The sequence below is a fragment of the Lepidochelys olivacea genome (genome assembly GCF_965140295.1).
Source record: "Lepidochelys olivacea isolate rLepOli2 genome assembly, chromosome: 7".
NCBI lineage: Eukaryota > Metazoa > Chordata > Testudines > Cheloniidae > Lepidochelys > Lepidochelys olivacea.
Window position 1 is genome coordinate 37,795,096 of NC_140417.1, and position 17,219 is coordinate 37,812,314.

The 17,219-nt window shown below is 40.4% G+C and overlaps 1 protein-coding gene across 12 annotated transcripts in view; it reads left to right on the forward strand.

Annotated features, from left to right (window-relative positions):
- Window positions 1–17,219, forward strand: part of RAF1 (Raf-1 proto-oncogene, serine/threonine kinase) — a 100,043-nt gene that overhangs the window by 67,342 nt on the left and 15,482 nt on the right. For all 12 annotated transcript variants that reach the window (XM_084634760.1, XM_084634762.1, XM_084634765.1 and 9 more), the window contains 4 exons: window positions 6,334–6,418; window positions 7,536–7,712; window positions 9,951–9,997; window positions 12,834–12,952. In XM_084634760.1, the coding sequence (XP_084490886.1) occupies window positions 6,334–6,418; window positions 7,536–7,712; window positions 9,951–9,997; window positions 12,834–12,952 (428 nt within the window). The remainder of the gene's footprint in view (window positions 1–6,333; window positions 6,419–7,535; window positions 7,713–9,950; window positions 9,998–12,833; window positions 12,953–17,219) is intronic.

Here is a 17,219-nt window from a genome sequence, read left to right on the forward strand (position 1 = left end):
TTAGGACGGAAGAACCCAATGCACAGCTACAGACTAGGGACCGAATGGCTAGGCAGCAGTTCTGCAGAAAAGGACCTAGGGGTGACAGTGGACGAGAAGCTGGATATGAGTCAGCAGTGTGCCCTTGTTGCCAAGAAGGCCAATGGCATTTTGGGATGTATAAGTAGGGGCATAGCGAGCAGATCGAGGGACGTGATCGTTCCCCTCTATTCGACATTGGTGAGGCCTCATCTGGAGTACTGTGTCCAGTTTTGGGCCCCACACTTCAAGAAGGATGTGGATAAATTGGAGAGAGTCCAGCGAAGGGCAACAAAAATGATTAGGGGACTGGAACACATGAGTTATGAGGAGAGGCTGAGGGAGCTGGGATTGTTTAGCCTGCAGAAGAGAAGAATGAGGGGGGATTTGATAGCTGCTTTCAACTACCTGAAAGGAGGTTCCAAAGAGGATGGCTCTAGACTGTTCTCAATGGTAGCAGATGACAGAACGAGGAGTAATGGTCTCAAGTTGCAGTGGGGGAGGTTTAGATTGGATATTAGGAAAAACTTTTTCACTAAGAGGGTGGTGAAACACTGGAATGCGTTACCTAGGGAGGTGGTAGAATCTCCTTCCTTAGAGGTTTTTAAGGTCAGGCTTGACAAAGCCCTGGCTGGGATGATTTAACTGGGAATTGGTCCTGCTTTGAGCAGGGGGTTGGACTAGATGACCTTCTGGGGTCCCTTCCAACCCTGATATTCTATGATTCTATGATTAGCTGAATTCCTCCACACACTGAAGGATTCTAGGGCAACTCTTCAATCCCTTGGGATTTATACTCCCGCCTACAAAAAGGAAGTACAGTTCTCAACCACCGTTCAAGTCTTGATCATCACAGTACACATCTTGGTATTTGTCACAAAGATCTTTGGAGCCACAGAGGAAGCAAAGGTTCCCCAGACAAAAACAATCAGGACCCCAAACAACTGCATCTCAGCCCTCCACTTTGAAGTGGCAGTTTTGACGAGTTGATTGAGGTGCCCATAGAACACTCTACTCACCATCTCATGGTGGAAAGCCTCGCTCATCCCTTCGGAGACAACTTTACCCCATTCCACAGCACCTGGGAACGGATAACCTCTGACAAGTGGGTCCTGAGATCATCCAGAATGTATACACCATTCATTTTTCCTCCTTCATCCCTCCCAAACAACCTTCCCTGTCCCTCTTCAGGGACCTTTCTCACGAGAGTCTGCTATGCCGAGGGCTAAACCATCTCCTCAAAGCACAGAAGTTCAAGGTGGTTACTCTGTCAGTGATCATTCCAGCATTAGAGAAAGGAGGCTGGTTCTTGGCCCTCAACCTTCAGGATGCATACTTCCACATTTTCATCATACCTAGTCACAGATGTTACCTCAGATTCATGCTAGGCCAGGACTACTATCAGTACAGAGTACTCCCTTTTGGCCTCTCATTGACCCCCAGGGTATTCTCCACGGTCCTCTCAGTAGTGGCAGCCCACTTAGTCTCTCAAGGCTTTGTGATTTATCCTTACCTGGACTTATCCTTACCTTCTCAGGGTATGGTCCTTCACAGAAGCCCAAGCAGTCACTCACACCACGCTGGACCTGTTTCAGAATCTGGGCCAAGAGATCAACAAACAAAAGTCAACTTTAGCACCAGTACACCTGAAGGCATTCTCCCTCATCACGGATTCCAGTCTCTCCTTGTTGATAGAGACAGCACAATTCAGTCCCCAAATTTTGGCCAGACATTGCCTCCAGCTCCTGGGGCACATGGCCATGGGCACGTTTGTTGTTGCTCATGCCAGACTACACAAGATGCCTCCAAGCATGGTTCGGTTCGGTTTACAGGCCAAACAGAGACCCCAGACCACATAAGCAAACTTCTACGTCTACCAGAGTCAAGCAATCTGTAGACTGATAGAAGGACCCAGTAAATGTCTGTATGGGAATCCCATTTGTTCAGTCTTCCCCATCTCTACTTTTGCCCACTGATGCATCCGTCTTAGGATGGGGTGCACATCTCAGTGGTTACACAATACAGGGCAAATGGTCTCCAGCAGAGGCATGCCTCCATATCAACCTGCTCAAACTCAGAGCAGTCAGAAATGCGTGCGTTCACTTCCTCCCGCTGATGAAACAAACACACACACATCATAATGAACTATATGGCCTGCATGTATTACATAAACTGACAGGGAGGCACCAGGTCTCATTCCCTGTGCATAGAGGCATTAAAACTATGGAACTGATGCTTCTCCCACAATGTCTTAATATCAGCGGCCTACCTACCAGGAGTATGTAGCATGATGGTGGACAGTCTCAGCCATAAATTCCCATGCCGACCACGAATGAGAGATAGATTTGGTGGTACTCTACGACATATTCTGACAGTTGGGGACATTGGTAATAGACCTGTTCGCTACTTACTGGAACAAGAAATGTCCACAGTATTGCTCCAGAGTGGGGATTGGACGACACTCGGAGAGACACACTCCTCCTCTCATGGGACAAGGGCCGCCTTTATGCCTTTCCCCCGTTCCTTCTATTACTGAAAATCCAGCTGAAAATGAAAAGAGAAAAAGCAAACATCATACTGATTGCGCCCACATAGCCCAGACAGACGTGGTACCCTTACCTATAACAGCTGGCATTATGTCCACCGATGACTCTTCCAGTCACTCCTCACCTCCTGTTGCAGAACAAGAGATGCACTCTATCCCAATCTATGGATTCTGTGCACCAGGTGGGGGTAGGCAGGCGCAGCCCAGCGGGATCCTAGTATGGAGGGGCTTAGTATGGGGGGGATCCAGGTTTGGGGTGAGAGGTTTGGGTGGGGCAATCTGGGTGCAGGCATCTGAGCGGGAGATCTGGATGCACAGGGGCTCTTTGGGGGGGTTCTGGGTGCAGGGGCAATGGGAGTTTGCAGGGGATCCAGGTGCATGTGATTGGGGCTTAGCGGGGGGGTCTGGGTGTGGGGAGATGCGGTTCAGTGGGGGTGGATCTGGGTGTGGGGAGCTTGGGGGCAGGTCTGGGTGCTGGGGGAGTGGGCCTTGATGGAGTGGGGGTCCTGGTGAAGCTGGTTGGGGCTCAGTGGGGTGAAGGTCTGGGGGTGGGCAGCTCGTTCTGGGGGTCTAGGTGTATTGGGGTAGTGCTTGTCAGGATGAGAGTTCAATGGGCTTGCTTAACAGGGGGAGCTCTAGCTGTTGCTGAGGGGATGCTGCATTCTGGGCTTCTGCTTACCTCCATAATTCCCTTATACCCTTTTTTCCCCCATCTCATGCAGGACCCCACTAAGCGCATTAGGTTGGCAGAGTGCATCCTCAATACCGTGGCTAGCATCGACTCACGGAGTGGTGCACTGTGGGTAGCTATCCCGCAGTCCTCACTGCCCATTGGAATTTTGGGCTAAGCTCCCAATGCATGATAGGGCAAAAACATTGTCACAGGTGGTTTTGGGTACATGTCGTCAGTCTCCCTTCCCTCCCTCCCTCCCTCCTTGAAAGCAACGGCAAACAATCATTTCACTGCTTTTTTTCTGGGTTATCCGTGCAGATGCCATAGCATGGCAAGCCTGGAGCCCGCTCAGCTGCACATTGCTTTTGTGAGCATTGTAAACACCTCGCACATTATTCTGCAGTATGTGCAGAGACTAGCTAGGAGCCGCCAGTATGAGGAAGATTGTGAGGAGGACATAGACACAGACAATCCTGAAAGCATGGGATGTGGCAATTTGGATATCATGACAGCACTGGGGTATGTTGATAGAGTGGAACGCTGATTCTGGGCCTGGCAAACAAGCACAGACTGGTGGTTCTGCATAGTGTTGCAGGTATGGGATGATTCCCAGTGTCTGCAAAACTTTTGCATGTGTAAGACCACTTCCATTGAACTTTGTGAGTTACCTTCCCCCGCCCTGAAGTGCAGGAATGCCAAGATGAGACCTGCCCTGACAGCTGAGAAGTGAGTGGCAGTAGTCCTGTGGAAGCTTGCAATGCCGGACTGACTATATTCCCTGACTATATTAAGGATGGCATTTCCCCCACAGAAATGGGAATAGATTTAGGAGCAAGAGTGGATAAATGTTATGATAAAAGAGCTCCATTGTGAAGCCAGGGTATAGTTCTGAACTGCAACTGTTAGTGATAGTATAATGGTTGCCCTGTTTTTAGTACTATGTGTGAGAGGAGGGCAGAGGAAAAAGGGGGTTAGCTGGAGGCTGTGAAAGACTCCAGTGGGATTCTTTACAAAAAAGCTCTTGTAGGAAGATATTGGTAGATATTGCTCCAGTACTGTGGCTAATTCAAAAATAAATATGAGTTAAGTAGAGAAGATGGTCAGCCAACAAATGCTTACTTTTCTTGTGTTGAATCCATGGACAGCGGGTATCATAGGGGGTAGGCTGTGCCTTCCCAAACAGCCTAGCGTTGCCTTGCCCACACTCTGCACCCAACCCAGGCCCCATCCTGCGGTTCCCAGAGTGCTCTGACTTGGAGGTTGGCTGGGGCTGGTTGGCCTGCCTCCTATAGGGAGGAGTCAGGACCAGGAATGCTGTTGCCTGGCCGCCCGGAGCACTGGGGCTGACTGCCCTGCCTGGCCACCGGGAGCATTGCCACCTGGTGCTAGGACTGGGGTGTGTGGTTGGGGTGCTCTGGGCTCCAGTGGGGGAGGGGGGCAGGGCCTTGGATACAAGGGGAGGTGCTGGGGGCTAGCCTCCCTTGGCAGCTGGGTCACGGGCCGCCCATGTTTGTATCCCTTTCCCCCTCTCTTTTATTTATTTATTTCTAGATTGAAGGCTCCTCAGACCAGCGAGACTCTTCCTATATGTTTGTATAGCATTTAGCAAAATGGAGCCCCAATTCCGGGTGGGGCTTCTGGTCACTACAATAATACAAATAATAATGGTGATTTAAAATAACACACAGAACATGAAAAATACTATTAATATCCATTTCTATATATGGAACACCTGCTGTGTAGCTGAAAGGATTGTGGAGACTTTTCCTCAAAGAACCGGTCAGAACTTTTGGAGATTAATCTTTTTCTAAAGGCAGGAGAGACCATCTTGGAAAAATCGTTAATTTGCCATTATGATTGCAGATAAGCCTGTGCCCGTTGGGGCTTTGTTTAACGTAGGTGGTTTGGCAATGTTAAATAGGAGTAACCTTAAAACTGTGTGAGGTGCATCAAACAGGCCTATCATCAGGCAGGTCCTTAGGTTTACTTATGTACAGATTAGGCCAGCCAGCTTCCTGCAGTTCTATTTGACAAGAGGATTACAACCATTCTCACCCTCATGAGGCCCTGCCAATACAAGATTATTCCCTCCAGCATATTCTAATGTGCAATGTACAGTCTAATGTTAAATGAGTGTAACTTTCACTACTTCCCTGGAGGGACTGATGGTCCCTGCTTTAAAAATTCCTCCTTACATTCATTTGCTCAGCATCGTACCATTATTATTGTACTTTCTTGAATCATATTTGTCTCCCTCTTTGTTTACCCAAGTAATATAATTATAAACAGCTGACCCTGGATATCAGTCTTCCCATACATAAACTAAATTGCTGCTTAACTTTGGTCTTTGTTTATATTCCTGCAGCAGGTGCAGAATCCAAACAGGTGCTCATGTTCAAGTTAATTTGAATTCGCTTTTCAAGTAATATTTTGTAATATGCTGTATCAAATGGTTAAAGAACTGATGCACTATTACTCTTCCTTTGTCCACTAATTCTGTAATTCAAACATTAAAATCATGGTTTATTCTGCTGTCCTCTAGACATTAATTTTGAGGGAATAAAAGTCTAATTCTATTAACTTCTCTGTACTAAAACTGGGAAGAGGGAAGAGAAATGAGAATTTGGGTTCCTGACAGAAATCTATTGAATACAGTGGATACAGTGCTTGAAACAATGTGCTGAGGATGCATTTCTCCCCAAATAGCTCTTATTTAGAAAAACAACTTAATTGGTTTCCCCTAGATTAATAACTAAACTGTTTATACCTTCAGATTTAAATATGTTGTACAGTGGCCTTTGTTTAAGATCACATATGTGGTCCCATCAGCCGGTTACTAACCATTTAATAATAAAGAAACCCTTTTCAAGTAGTTAGAAAAAGACTGATCTTCTATTTGAGGTTACCTGATACCATCTCCACCAAATGAGTTGTATGAAAATACAAAAGTCTGTTTTGTCCGTGGACCTCTCTCTGTACAAATTACCAAAGATGTATTATGCAGAAATTTCAGAATTTTTAAGTTTAGAGGTGATAAAGCTGCTCTAAAAGACTGTTATAAAGGTTACCAACAATATTGTGTTAAATGTATTTGCAGGAGATGTAGCAGTGAAGATATTAAAGGTTGTAAATCCAACCCCAGAACAGTTTCAGGCCTTCAGAAATGAAGTGGCTGTATTAAGGTGAGCTGATAACATGGACTTGCATAATTTTGTATTTACTGAATTTTCTGTACAGTATGTGGTACAGTGTTTCCTGCTATGGACTGTAAATTTACTGCCTTTTGAGTGCCAGCTTATCACATGGTGCAGGATAATAGAGGTACTGGTCAGTTTTGAGACCTTTATAATTTTCAATACCTCATTTATTATCCCTTGTACTCTTCTTTCTAAGCTAAATAGTATTAACATTTGTAATCCCTTGTCATATATGAACCTTGCCATAATTTTGTTGCCATTCTCTGGAACTCTTGAATCTCATCACTTTTAGGTAAGTTGATTGATACTGGACAGAATATTTGAGATGAAGGTGTGCCTTTTTATATAATGTAATAGTATTTTCTGTACTTCTAAAATCCATTCCCTAGTCAACTCAGAAAACCTCTTTGCTTTAATTACTGCCTATGCAGTGTCCAATATCATTGATCCATCAATAATGATGAAGTAGAAACCCTGTAATTAAGAGTCATTTTATGTGTTTGGGACTAGCTTTTTTTTGCCTCCATTTAATTATTTTACACTATGAAGTTAAAAGTGTCCGCTATCATGCTGCGTAATGCTCCACTGTATTTAAATCTGTCATTTTCTCATGTCTCTCTAGTCTTTTCTGTGAACCAGAACAATTTGATGTCATCTGCAAACTGCAGCTTGACCTTTTGATACCATTTCAGTTAACTTTTCCAGAGTTCTTTAACATAGAAGAGAGGGATAATTTGCCTTTACAGAAGCTGTAGTAGTTTGATTCTGTCACGTTATACTTAAGTATTGTATTAATCTGTCTTTACTTGGACTCTGACGTAACTTTATTGAAACTAAGAAGAAACATTTTAAAGTTAATAATTGGTAGGGTTTTTTTTAAAAAACATGCCTGCTATCTTTCCTGTTTTTAAGATGTAATTGTGGTATGTTGTTTTCTAAAAATAACATCTTGCACATATGCATCCACATGCTCCTCAAATAATTTTTTTAAACTCTAGATCTAAATACGTTGATGTCTCCTTAGCCAAGAATACATTTCAGGGAACTTTACAAATGTTTAAAAGAAGATATATGTTCTTTTCCTTTCCACTTCTTCCATTAGGAAGACCCGGCATGTTAATATTTTGCTGTTCATGGGCTACATGACTAAAGATAATCTGGCTATTGTTACGCAGTGGTGTGAAGGGAGCAGTCTGTATAAGCACCTGCATGTACAAGAGACCAAGTTCCAAATGTTTCAGCTCATTGATATTGCCCGACAGACAGCACAAGGAATGGAGTGAGTAGGATTAGAAATTGTCTATTCTGATCTGTCGACCTTCTTTAGGAGCAACTAATACATAAAAGAAACATTGTCCTAATGTATAATAGATATTAACATGGTACCAAACCCTCAAAGAGTTACAGTAGAACATCAGATTTATGAACAGTTCGGGAATGGAGGTTGTTCGTAACTCTGAACAAAATGTTATGGTGGTTCTTTCAGAAGTTTTCAATTGAACATTGACTTAATACAGCTTTGAAACTTTACTATGTAGAAGAAAAATGCTGCTTTCCTTTTTTTTTTTTTTTTTTAAAGTAATTTACGTTTAACACAATACTGTATTTTCTCTTTTTTTGTTTTGGGTCGCTGCTGCTTGATTGTGTACTTCCGGTTCCAAACGAGGGGTGTGTGGTTGACTGGTCAGTTCGTAACTCTGAGGTTCTCCTGTGTACAAATTATTAGGGAAGATAATGTTGTTTGGGGACTGAAAGTCTGAATAACATTTTAGAAATTTTAATGTTTCAGAGCTTCTTAAAAACACAATTTAAAATCCTCCTGTCATATAATTTAAAATGTACATTTGTATTATACACAAAAAACTGGAGAAAAATAGCATGTGATCATGTAATCAAAGACCGTATCCTAACGCATATGCACAAGATGATTTGAATTAAGGTTGCATGGGAAATCTTAATTCTGGCATTTCCTAATGTTTGAGTGCCCGATTCTGCAAACTTAACGTTTTTCTAATGTAGATTTTTTTCTACTTTCCAAGGCTTTTAAAAAAGCAAACTGAAAAAACAAAGTCCACCATGTGGCATTATATTGATACGCGTGTGTGTTCTCAGCAGTGGTGGAACTTTTAGATCTGCCACTCAGACCTCTGCCACTTGTGCTAATGGAGTAACTAATAGGTTCTCCTCTTTGTGCACCAGCACTAGAGGAGGTGGAGCACAGGCTTTGCCACAGGGTTTCATAGATATTTGCTGACACCAAAGAAATGGTGAGACTCAAGGAATCTTGGCTGTGTTCTGAGTTTTGGAGGAAATTGTTTCTAGTAGTCAGAGACTCTTCCACCCCATCCCCTCCAACCTGTGCCTGTCCTGTCTCTGCCCCACCCCAGTCCATTCTGTTTGCCTACCCAGTCCACGCTTCTCATCCCGGTCCCAGTATGCTTACCTTGCATAGTCTAGTCCTAGTCTCCCTGTGTGGGTTCTATCAAAAATCAAATCCATTTTTATGTATAGAAAAGTATCTTAAATTAGTAACCTTTTATGTAATAAAAATTAAGGGAGTTAATTTGATTTAAAAAACAAAGTGAAATATATTTACAGTTTTTGCTAGGCAGATAGTTTGTGTAAATTTTGGCTCAGAATAAATTTTAAAACCAAATTGTAAGCAACTAAAAAAATTAATATAGAAAATCCCTGCAATTTCTTATATATTTACAGTGGTGCCAGTATGCCTTTATAATTATCTGTCAGCACAGGTTGCAGGAAGATTACAGTAAGTTTAAAAATTCTTGTCGGTGCTGCGTGACATTTAGATAATCTTTTCTTTCTTGCTCTTAAATCTGAGACACAGGATAACACTGTCATACAGCCTTTCAGAGATGGGGGCAGTTCACAAATTTTCAGTATGTTTTTAATTAGCAATGAGTGCAACGTTTGGTTTGCTTTGCAGAGAAGAAGCTGGAAGATATAGTTTAACCTTTAGTTTATCGGCAGACAATTTTAAGCTGATTTCAACCTCACTAGTGTAATTTTGGGTTGATGTAGGTTAATGGAATGCAATATTAGGTAAAGATAATTTTACATTAGTGGTGAGTTGCATCCCTTTCTTTGGCTGTTCTAAAAGAAAAGATACTGACCAATTCATGTGGAAAGGAATGACACAGTTCTTATAGTATTTTCTCATTATTGAAGGCAAGTGTTGATACGTAAACAGCAAATGGGGCATAAGCACAAAAAGAACTTTATGGAGAACGTACAGAAATGATGGTTATTTTCTGTTTTTAGTCTTGTGGACTGGTAAAATTAAATACATGCTATGAAGCCAAAGGGCGTTTAGGACCAAGTTTTAAGTTTAGAACAAGTTGAACTATAACCCTAAAACACTTAGTGATATAATCTTATAATTTATTCAGGTAGCTTTTGTAAAAAAATTTATTTAGACTAAATTTGGTTTGCCAAATTAGTATAAATATATATGTAACAATTGATATATTTTTAAAACATTTTTTTCTTTTCACAGCTATTTACATGCAAAGAATATCATCCACAGAGACATGAAATCAAATAGTATCCTTTCTCTAATTCGTCAAATTTCCTTTAACTGTTTAAATTGGTATCAGACTGATGACTGAATATAAATACTCTGAAGGTCTTCCTGTGAAGTTGAAACATCCTAGTTAAAATTACAACAATTAAAAAAACAAACCAAAAAAAACCCAGTTCTCTTTCGTGATCAAGAGGAAGTCATTCTCCAGCCAGGTAAGGATGTATGGAATATATATTTATACACTTTGTCTTTCTTACCTGTGTTCATATACAATCTTGGGATGCAAACCTGGCCTATTCTAATCTAATTGACTTCCAGTATAGCCCCAGCTTCAAAAGATAATTTAGGACAGAAATTAGACTCTTGTTTTGATTACTTTCACATGGGATTAGATGACCAAAAACACAAAAAATCTGGAAACTTCTGGTGGAAACTGAGCCAAAAATCTTCTTGATTCTAAAATTGGGAAAGGAAAATGTATAATGAACTTGACTATTATGTTCCTAGCAGCATACGTGTTGAATAATTCATACTAAATAAAGATTCTGCAGTTTCCTTTTGCATGTCACTTTTCTTTTCTTGATATGTGAGGCTTATGTGTAGGTAATTTAAAAGAAAATTCTATTCTAGGAGCTTAGTTTATGAACTGAATATCTGGCAAATCTCTGGCTTATGAACTTCATACAAGTCTCTGGCTTTGAAACTACCAAGTAGAATGTTGACTGAAACTGGCAAAATAACAAACTCAAACTTGCCTCAGCAGAATGTAGGGGGGGGAAGCTGTTTTCTTAAATGGCAGAATTTCTACAAAGATAACTTCAGTTGTTCAGTAAACAAATGAGTGTTCATGTTTTCAATGAGGATGAAAGACTAATCATTTTAAGTCTAAAATTGCTATTGATACATTTATAATTGCAACTATCTTTTATATCATTTTATTTCAGTCTGCTTTTCCCCTCGAGTTCACCAGATATCATAAGAAGAGTAAGGGATAGCTCTCTCTGACACATCTATAGAATCTTCCAGAATATTAGATTTTTTTAATCAATTCTTGAATTAGATTTTGAAGTGTGTTTTTCCTTCTGGAACAATACCACGACTAAAGAACATATTGGAGCTGTTAATGATTGGTATACTGTGTAAGACTTATATCCCATGCTACAGACTGTAGATCTCTCAATTGAGTGACATTCTTAAATTAAGCTTCTTGGCACACCCCCCCAACAATGAGCACCAGATAGATGAGTTTAATTTGGTTTCTGTTTCCAGTGATAAATGTTTCCACTTATTTTGAATTCTGTGATAAACTGTGTGCTTTTTTCACCTACTTAGGTATATATGCAGATACAGACATGAACTGTTGTGAGAGTTATGATCTAAACTTAGCTATGGTAGAGATGAAAGGCTAGTTACTCCTGGGGGAATTCTGCACCACTGCATGTGCATAATTAATTAGCTGTGCATATTTTTTATTTTTTTGTGCAGAAAAAAGCTTCTGCTGGAAAGTTGTTGCAGTTCCACCTTTTGCACACCAGAGGGCGCCTTGGCTCTAGAACAGAGCAGCTGCTCCCAGCCAGCTAGGGAAGAGAGAGAGCCTGCATTCTTCACAGTGCCTATTGGGCTAGGTCAGGAGACAGGCTTTGGGGGAGACAGTCCTCATGGTGCTGCTGAGGGGAGGGGATCAGACTGGCTCATAAGGGCTTGTGCGTGAGGACAGACTAGGGGGATGAATGGGAGTGGAGGCGCAGGGCCATGCAGGGGGAGGGAGGAGCAGGCCCACATGGTGATGGGGGAGGGGGTGCAGAGCTACATAGGGATGGGGGTGGCTGAGTGGGACACATGGGGATAGAGGGGAAGGAGTGTCTGGGGGTGGAGGGACACGTGGACAAGGGGGTGCAAGGACACATGGGGATGGGGGGAGTGGGTGTCTTAAGTGGGGGTGGAGGGACACATGTGGACAGGGGCAGATGTGACTGACTGAATGAGAGACACTAGGGGTCAGCCAGGGTCTGCATGGGGGAAGCTCCCTAACAATCCCTGCCTGCCCCCCCCCCCCCAAAAAAACCCCAAAACAAAAACCTGTTCCATGCTTTTCCCACCCAAACCCAGCTACCCTCCAAGTTCACACTCAGGCTCCTTCCCAGCAATTACTTCCCTCTCCCATAGCTCCTCTGTTACCCCGACATCCCCCAAGCCTTTGCACTGCTTCTGAGGGGTGTTGGAAATATGGTTCTGTATTGTAGTTTAAATGAATTATTACTCCGAGTTCTGTATTAATATGCGTAGTAAGGAATCTATTTGTCAAAAAACATTTCCTGAATCTTTTTTATTGTCTGTATTGTTGCAGACATACTTGGTATTTTGAAATAAATGACCAAAAATAATTGAAACTGGTGTGATTATATAGTTTTATTTTGACAAATAAAATATGCAGAATTTTTCAGAATTTGAAAGTATTGTGTGCAGAATGCTTAATTTTTTGGCGCAGAATTCCCCCAGGAGTACCTAGTGCACTAAACAATAATACTGAGCCATCTCCTATAGTTATTCCAGCCCCTCTGCTAAAATATTTGCATTTTCCCTGAGTGTTAGTTATGTTAGTGTAGGCACAATAAATATGAATAAAATGAAAGGGGAGGTATTTGGGATTATATTTATTTCAAAGCTAGGAAAATGTTTTTAACTACCACCTATTGAGGTAATGCATGAAATGAATCAGAGCAAATACAGAAACTGGACAAAACTCTTGGCCCACTGACTGGAATGTGAGAAAAACGAAACCATTTGGTAAAGGTGATAGAAAATCCAGTCTGATTTACACAAAATTTCTGCAGAAGTTCCTAAACAACCTTTTAGATATATTTCTTCATGAAGGCCTCACAGTGAAGATAGGAGATTTTGGTCTGGCCACAGTAAAATCCAGATGGAGTGGGTCTCAGCAGGTGGAACAGCCTTCCGGTTCAATCCTCTGGATGGTAAGAAAAATACTTGCTGATTTTTTTAATTCTGCCTCGTTTATGTGCAAATTCAAAATGTTTTGTCAATGGGAGAATAATCTGATTCAAACTGTTTTGATAATATGCAAAATTATACCTTAAATAAAACAAAGGGAAATTGCAAATAAATACGTAAATAAATCTCTCTCTCTCTCTCTCACACACACACTCTCTCTCTCTCTCTCTCTCTCTCTCTTGTTAATTAGCTAATTGCTTAGTCAAAGGTACTTTGTTGTTCCAAAGCATGTAAGTTCCTTTGGGTACTTGATCTCTTATCCATGGAGATGTGGGCGTCCTGTGTTTCCTTATTTCGGTGCTCACGTCTGAGAATGGTTTACCAGCATAGAACAAATGCTGCTGTCAGTCCTGCAAGTGTCATTTTTTTAAAAATGGTTTTGATAGGACAGCAAAATATTTGCTTTACCTAAAGGGTTGAAAGAGTCAGAATTCTTTAGAACAGTTTGGCATTTTGCTTGTATTGTGCTTCAAAATATTTTTTTTTTTTAAATCATCCATTCTGGCACATTAGGCTCCAGTAAGCTTCAGCCGTTGCCATATAGCAGAAATGTTAATTATTCTAATTTTTAGAAAATATGCAGATTATTAAAATTATTAATTTTTGTTCCCTTGGTGTGATGGGATTTTAAAAAATGTTGAGTGTTGCTGGATTAGTATTTTATTGTGTTTCTGTAAAGCCCCTGTAGTGATTTTGTTGGCACTACTTTAAAAATATCATTCTAGGTCAGTGGTTCTCAAAGCTGGTCTGCCGCTTGTTCAGGGAAAGCCCCTGGCAAGCCGGACTGGTTTGTTTACCTGCCGCGTTCACAGGTTTGGCCGATCGCGGCTCCCACTTCCCGCAGGCCCATTGGCCTGGAGCGGTGAACCGCAGCCAGTGGTAGCCATGATCGGCCGAACCTGCGGACGCGGCAGATAAACAAACCGATCCTGCCCGCCAGGGGCTTTCCCTGAACAAGCGGCGGACCGGCTTTGAGAACCACTGTTCTAGGTGACTTTGAGCAAATGAGTGTCTCTACCTTTCAGTCAACTCATAAAGAACATCCTGTGCTACTATACAGATAATTTTTTTTTTTTTATGAAGCTACTCATGGGCAATCCCTGTTGCTAATATGCATACTTGCATATTCTTGTAATGTATATCCCTACTGCATACATTCAATATAGTAGACTTGGCAGGACATGAGAATTTTTTGTTTTCCAACTCAGCATCTGTGGAGTGTATTTGTTTTGACTTTTGATTAAATTGGAAATATTTTTTTCCTGAACCACTTGGAGGGAGTAACATGTGTATAACTTACTGTACCTTTGAAAGAGGGTCACACTGTGGGGGAAATATTTATGTGCCCTCCTTTGATGCTCTATTTACTACTTAAATGCATTTTGCTAATCAAGTTGCAGTGGGGGAGGTTTAGATTGGATATTAGGAAAAACTTTTTCACTAAGAGGGTGGTGAAACACTGGAATGCGTTACCTAGGGAGGTGGTAGAATCTCCTTCCTTAGAGGTTTTTAAGGTCAGGCTTGACAAAGCCCTGGCTGGGATGATTTAACTGGGAATTGGTCCTGCTTTGAGCAGGGGGTTGGACTAGATGACCTTCTGGGGTCCCTTCCAACCCTGATATTCTATGATTCTATGATTCTATGATCTGTTTAGTTTTCTCCCCATTTGATTTTGCAAAGAAGTTGTAAGGCGCTTTGTGAAAGATATGATATTGCTACCAACACATGGTGTGGTTTCATTACTGGATCAAACAGAGTGACGTGAGAGAGGATGCGTTCTTATTAATGTACACATCTTGAATAATAGCAAGAGAGAAATAGAAATAATAGTAAAGTGAATTGCTTTTTATCTAAATATTCTGTCTCAAATATGAAATTACCTTTTTACACAGTTCCTATGTTGGGTTGTATTGATCAGTTCACTTAATTCTGATTCATGGCTCTGGCTCTTTCTTACCTTTTTCAATGTTTCCTACTTGTATATACTGCTTTCTAACAAACTGAAACCAATAAGTGAATTTTTTTTAAAGGAATTGCAATTCCTGTTAGCACTATGGACCAAAACTACCCTTGTGTCAATAGTTGATATCTATGAGGACTCTTGTAGCATATATTGACAGAAGAGGGTATAATTAACACTATTTAGGCATCTCATGCTTCTATTAAGATTCCTGTCTGTAAAACTAGGATATAGAATAGTAAGTGTTGTCTTTCTTCTTTTATACAAGCAAGAGTAACAATACCTTATAGAGTGTTTTCTCTACCATTAAATGCCAGTTCTAAGGAAATATAGACAAAGTAGTATTAAGTTTGAAACTTGCAAGTAAGGAACAGAAATTTAAGGCTTCTTCTCTATCCTCTTCACACCCTGTTGTTCATAGAAATTTCACTGCACACTGATGGTCCCCTTCTTTACCTAGGCATAATGCAACAAGTCATTATATCCCCACCCTTGCTTTTGTGGCTTGCATCAGCTGCTAAATGTTACTTGAGTATAGGATTTTGTTACTACTTTGGCATAATGCTTGCAGCATGTTCGCTGCTTGCAATGGACTGGAAAAATTGGACTCCTGTTGAAGATTGATGTAAGTTTACTTAAGTGTTACATAACTTTGTTCTTGGCTAATGGCAGAACATGCGATATCAGAACAGCTGGACATAGTTTGCAGCTTTAAAGTAGTCTATGTAATCATGCAATCCATGTGTAACAAACAAAATGGATGTGAATTCAAATAGCTGCCGTTTAGCCATAAAAGGCGTCAACTGCTTTTTGGCTCTGATCTTGCAATCCCCCTACTCATTCAAGCAGTCCTTACTCATGAAAAAATACTCCCGAAATTAATTCGGTTGTGGTACTTGTTTTAAGGACTGATCATCTGAATAACACTTTGCAGGGTTGGGCCCTTTACAATCTAATGATTGCATAGTTTCACACTTCCTTAAACTTAGAAAACGTGCTCTGGATTGTATTCAACTGTACATTTTAGGTTTTTGTATTGTTCTTGGTATATCTTGTGTATTTCAGTCAACCAAAACTGTAAGATTGTGAAGGTAGAGAGTTCTTCCCTCCTTTTAGTAGTTTTTAATATGTGGCGTGCTGTTTTGGTATCAAATTTGCAAATAAAATCTAAATAATTTGTACTAGACAGTTATTGCTCTGACACTGGAAAGTGCATGTGCTGTGATCATTTTGAATGACGATTTTCAGCTACATCACAACTTCAAGATAGCATAGTTTTGCATTCTCTGAGATTATAGTCCAATACTTTATGGGTTGCTATATTTCAACGTTCCTTCCAAAGCTGAACTCTTACTAGGCTATAATGTATTGACAGTTAATTCCTTTTCTGTCTTTTTTTTTTTTATTCATGTCCAGGTTTATCATGCCCTATATTAATGCTAAATACATATGTTCGTAGCATCAAGAACTTGACTAAAGAGCCCTAAAGAATTAGGTACTACAATGATGGGCACTAGAGAAAACCGATAGGATATGGCTGAACACTTACGATTGACAATTTTTGGCATTTAGAGTTTTAACTTTAATGTTTAAAGAGCAAGGATTATATGAAGTTTTCTTTAGCATTTGGCATTCATGTGATATGTTTTCTCATAAACAGTTAAGTTTTTTAAATCGATAGGTTTAAATTAGTTCTAGGAAATAAAAATATTACACAAAAGAAAGGGGGAGTAAAGCTTTTATGAAGCATTGCATTTTTGGTACAATTTTCTGTTTGCTATTATGTTTTAGATTATTTGTATACTTATCTTCCATAAACAAATCTTAGCCAAGCATCCTTGTATTCTTAACAAACATTTCCTGGTTTTTCTCAGACCACAAATCTAGAGTAACAATGAAGACTGCCAGCCCATATTAACACCAAGAGCTTACATTTAAAGTAACACTTGCAGGTAGTCTAATACTAAAATTCAGGACTGTTAAAATGTGTTAATTAAAATATTTAAAATTCAGTATATCTTTGAGTTAAATTATTCCGAGGCAGTGTGAATCTTTCAGTGTTGTCTTAGAACATAATCTGGAAAATGATATTGACCAATCTTTTTTCATTGTGAAAACTGAGTGAAGGTTTTAAAAAAAAAAAAAGAAAGAAAAGAATATAAATGATGAAAGTGAAAACTTTGTTAAAATGTTTCAAATTAATACTCTAAGGAGTTGGGTAAGAAACTTTTTTTCCTTTTTACCTGATAATGGACATTTATTATTAAAGG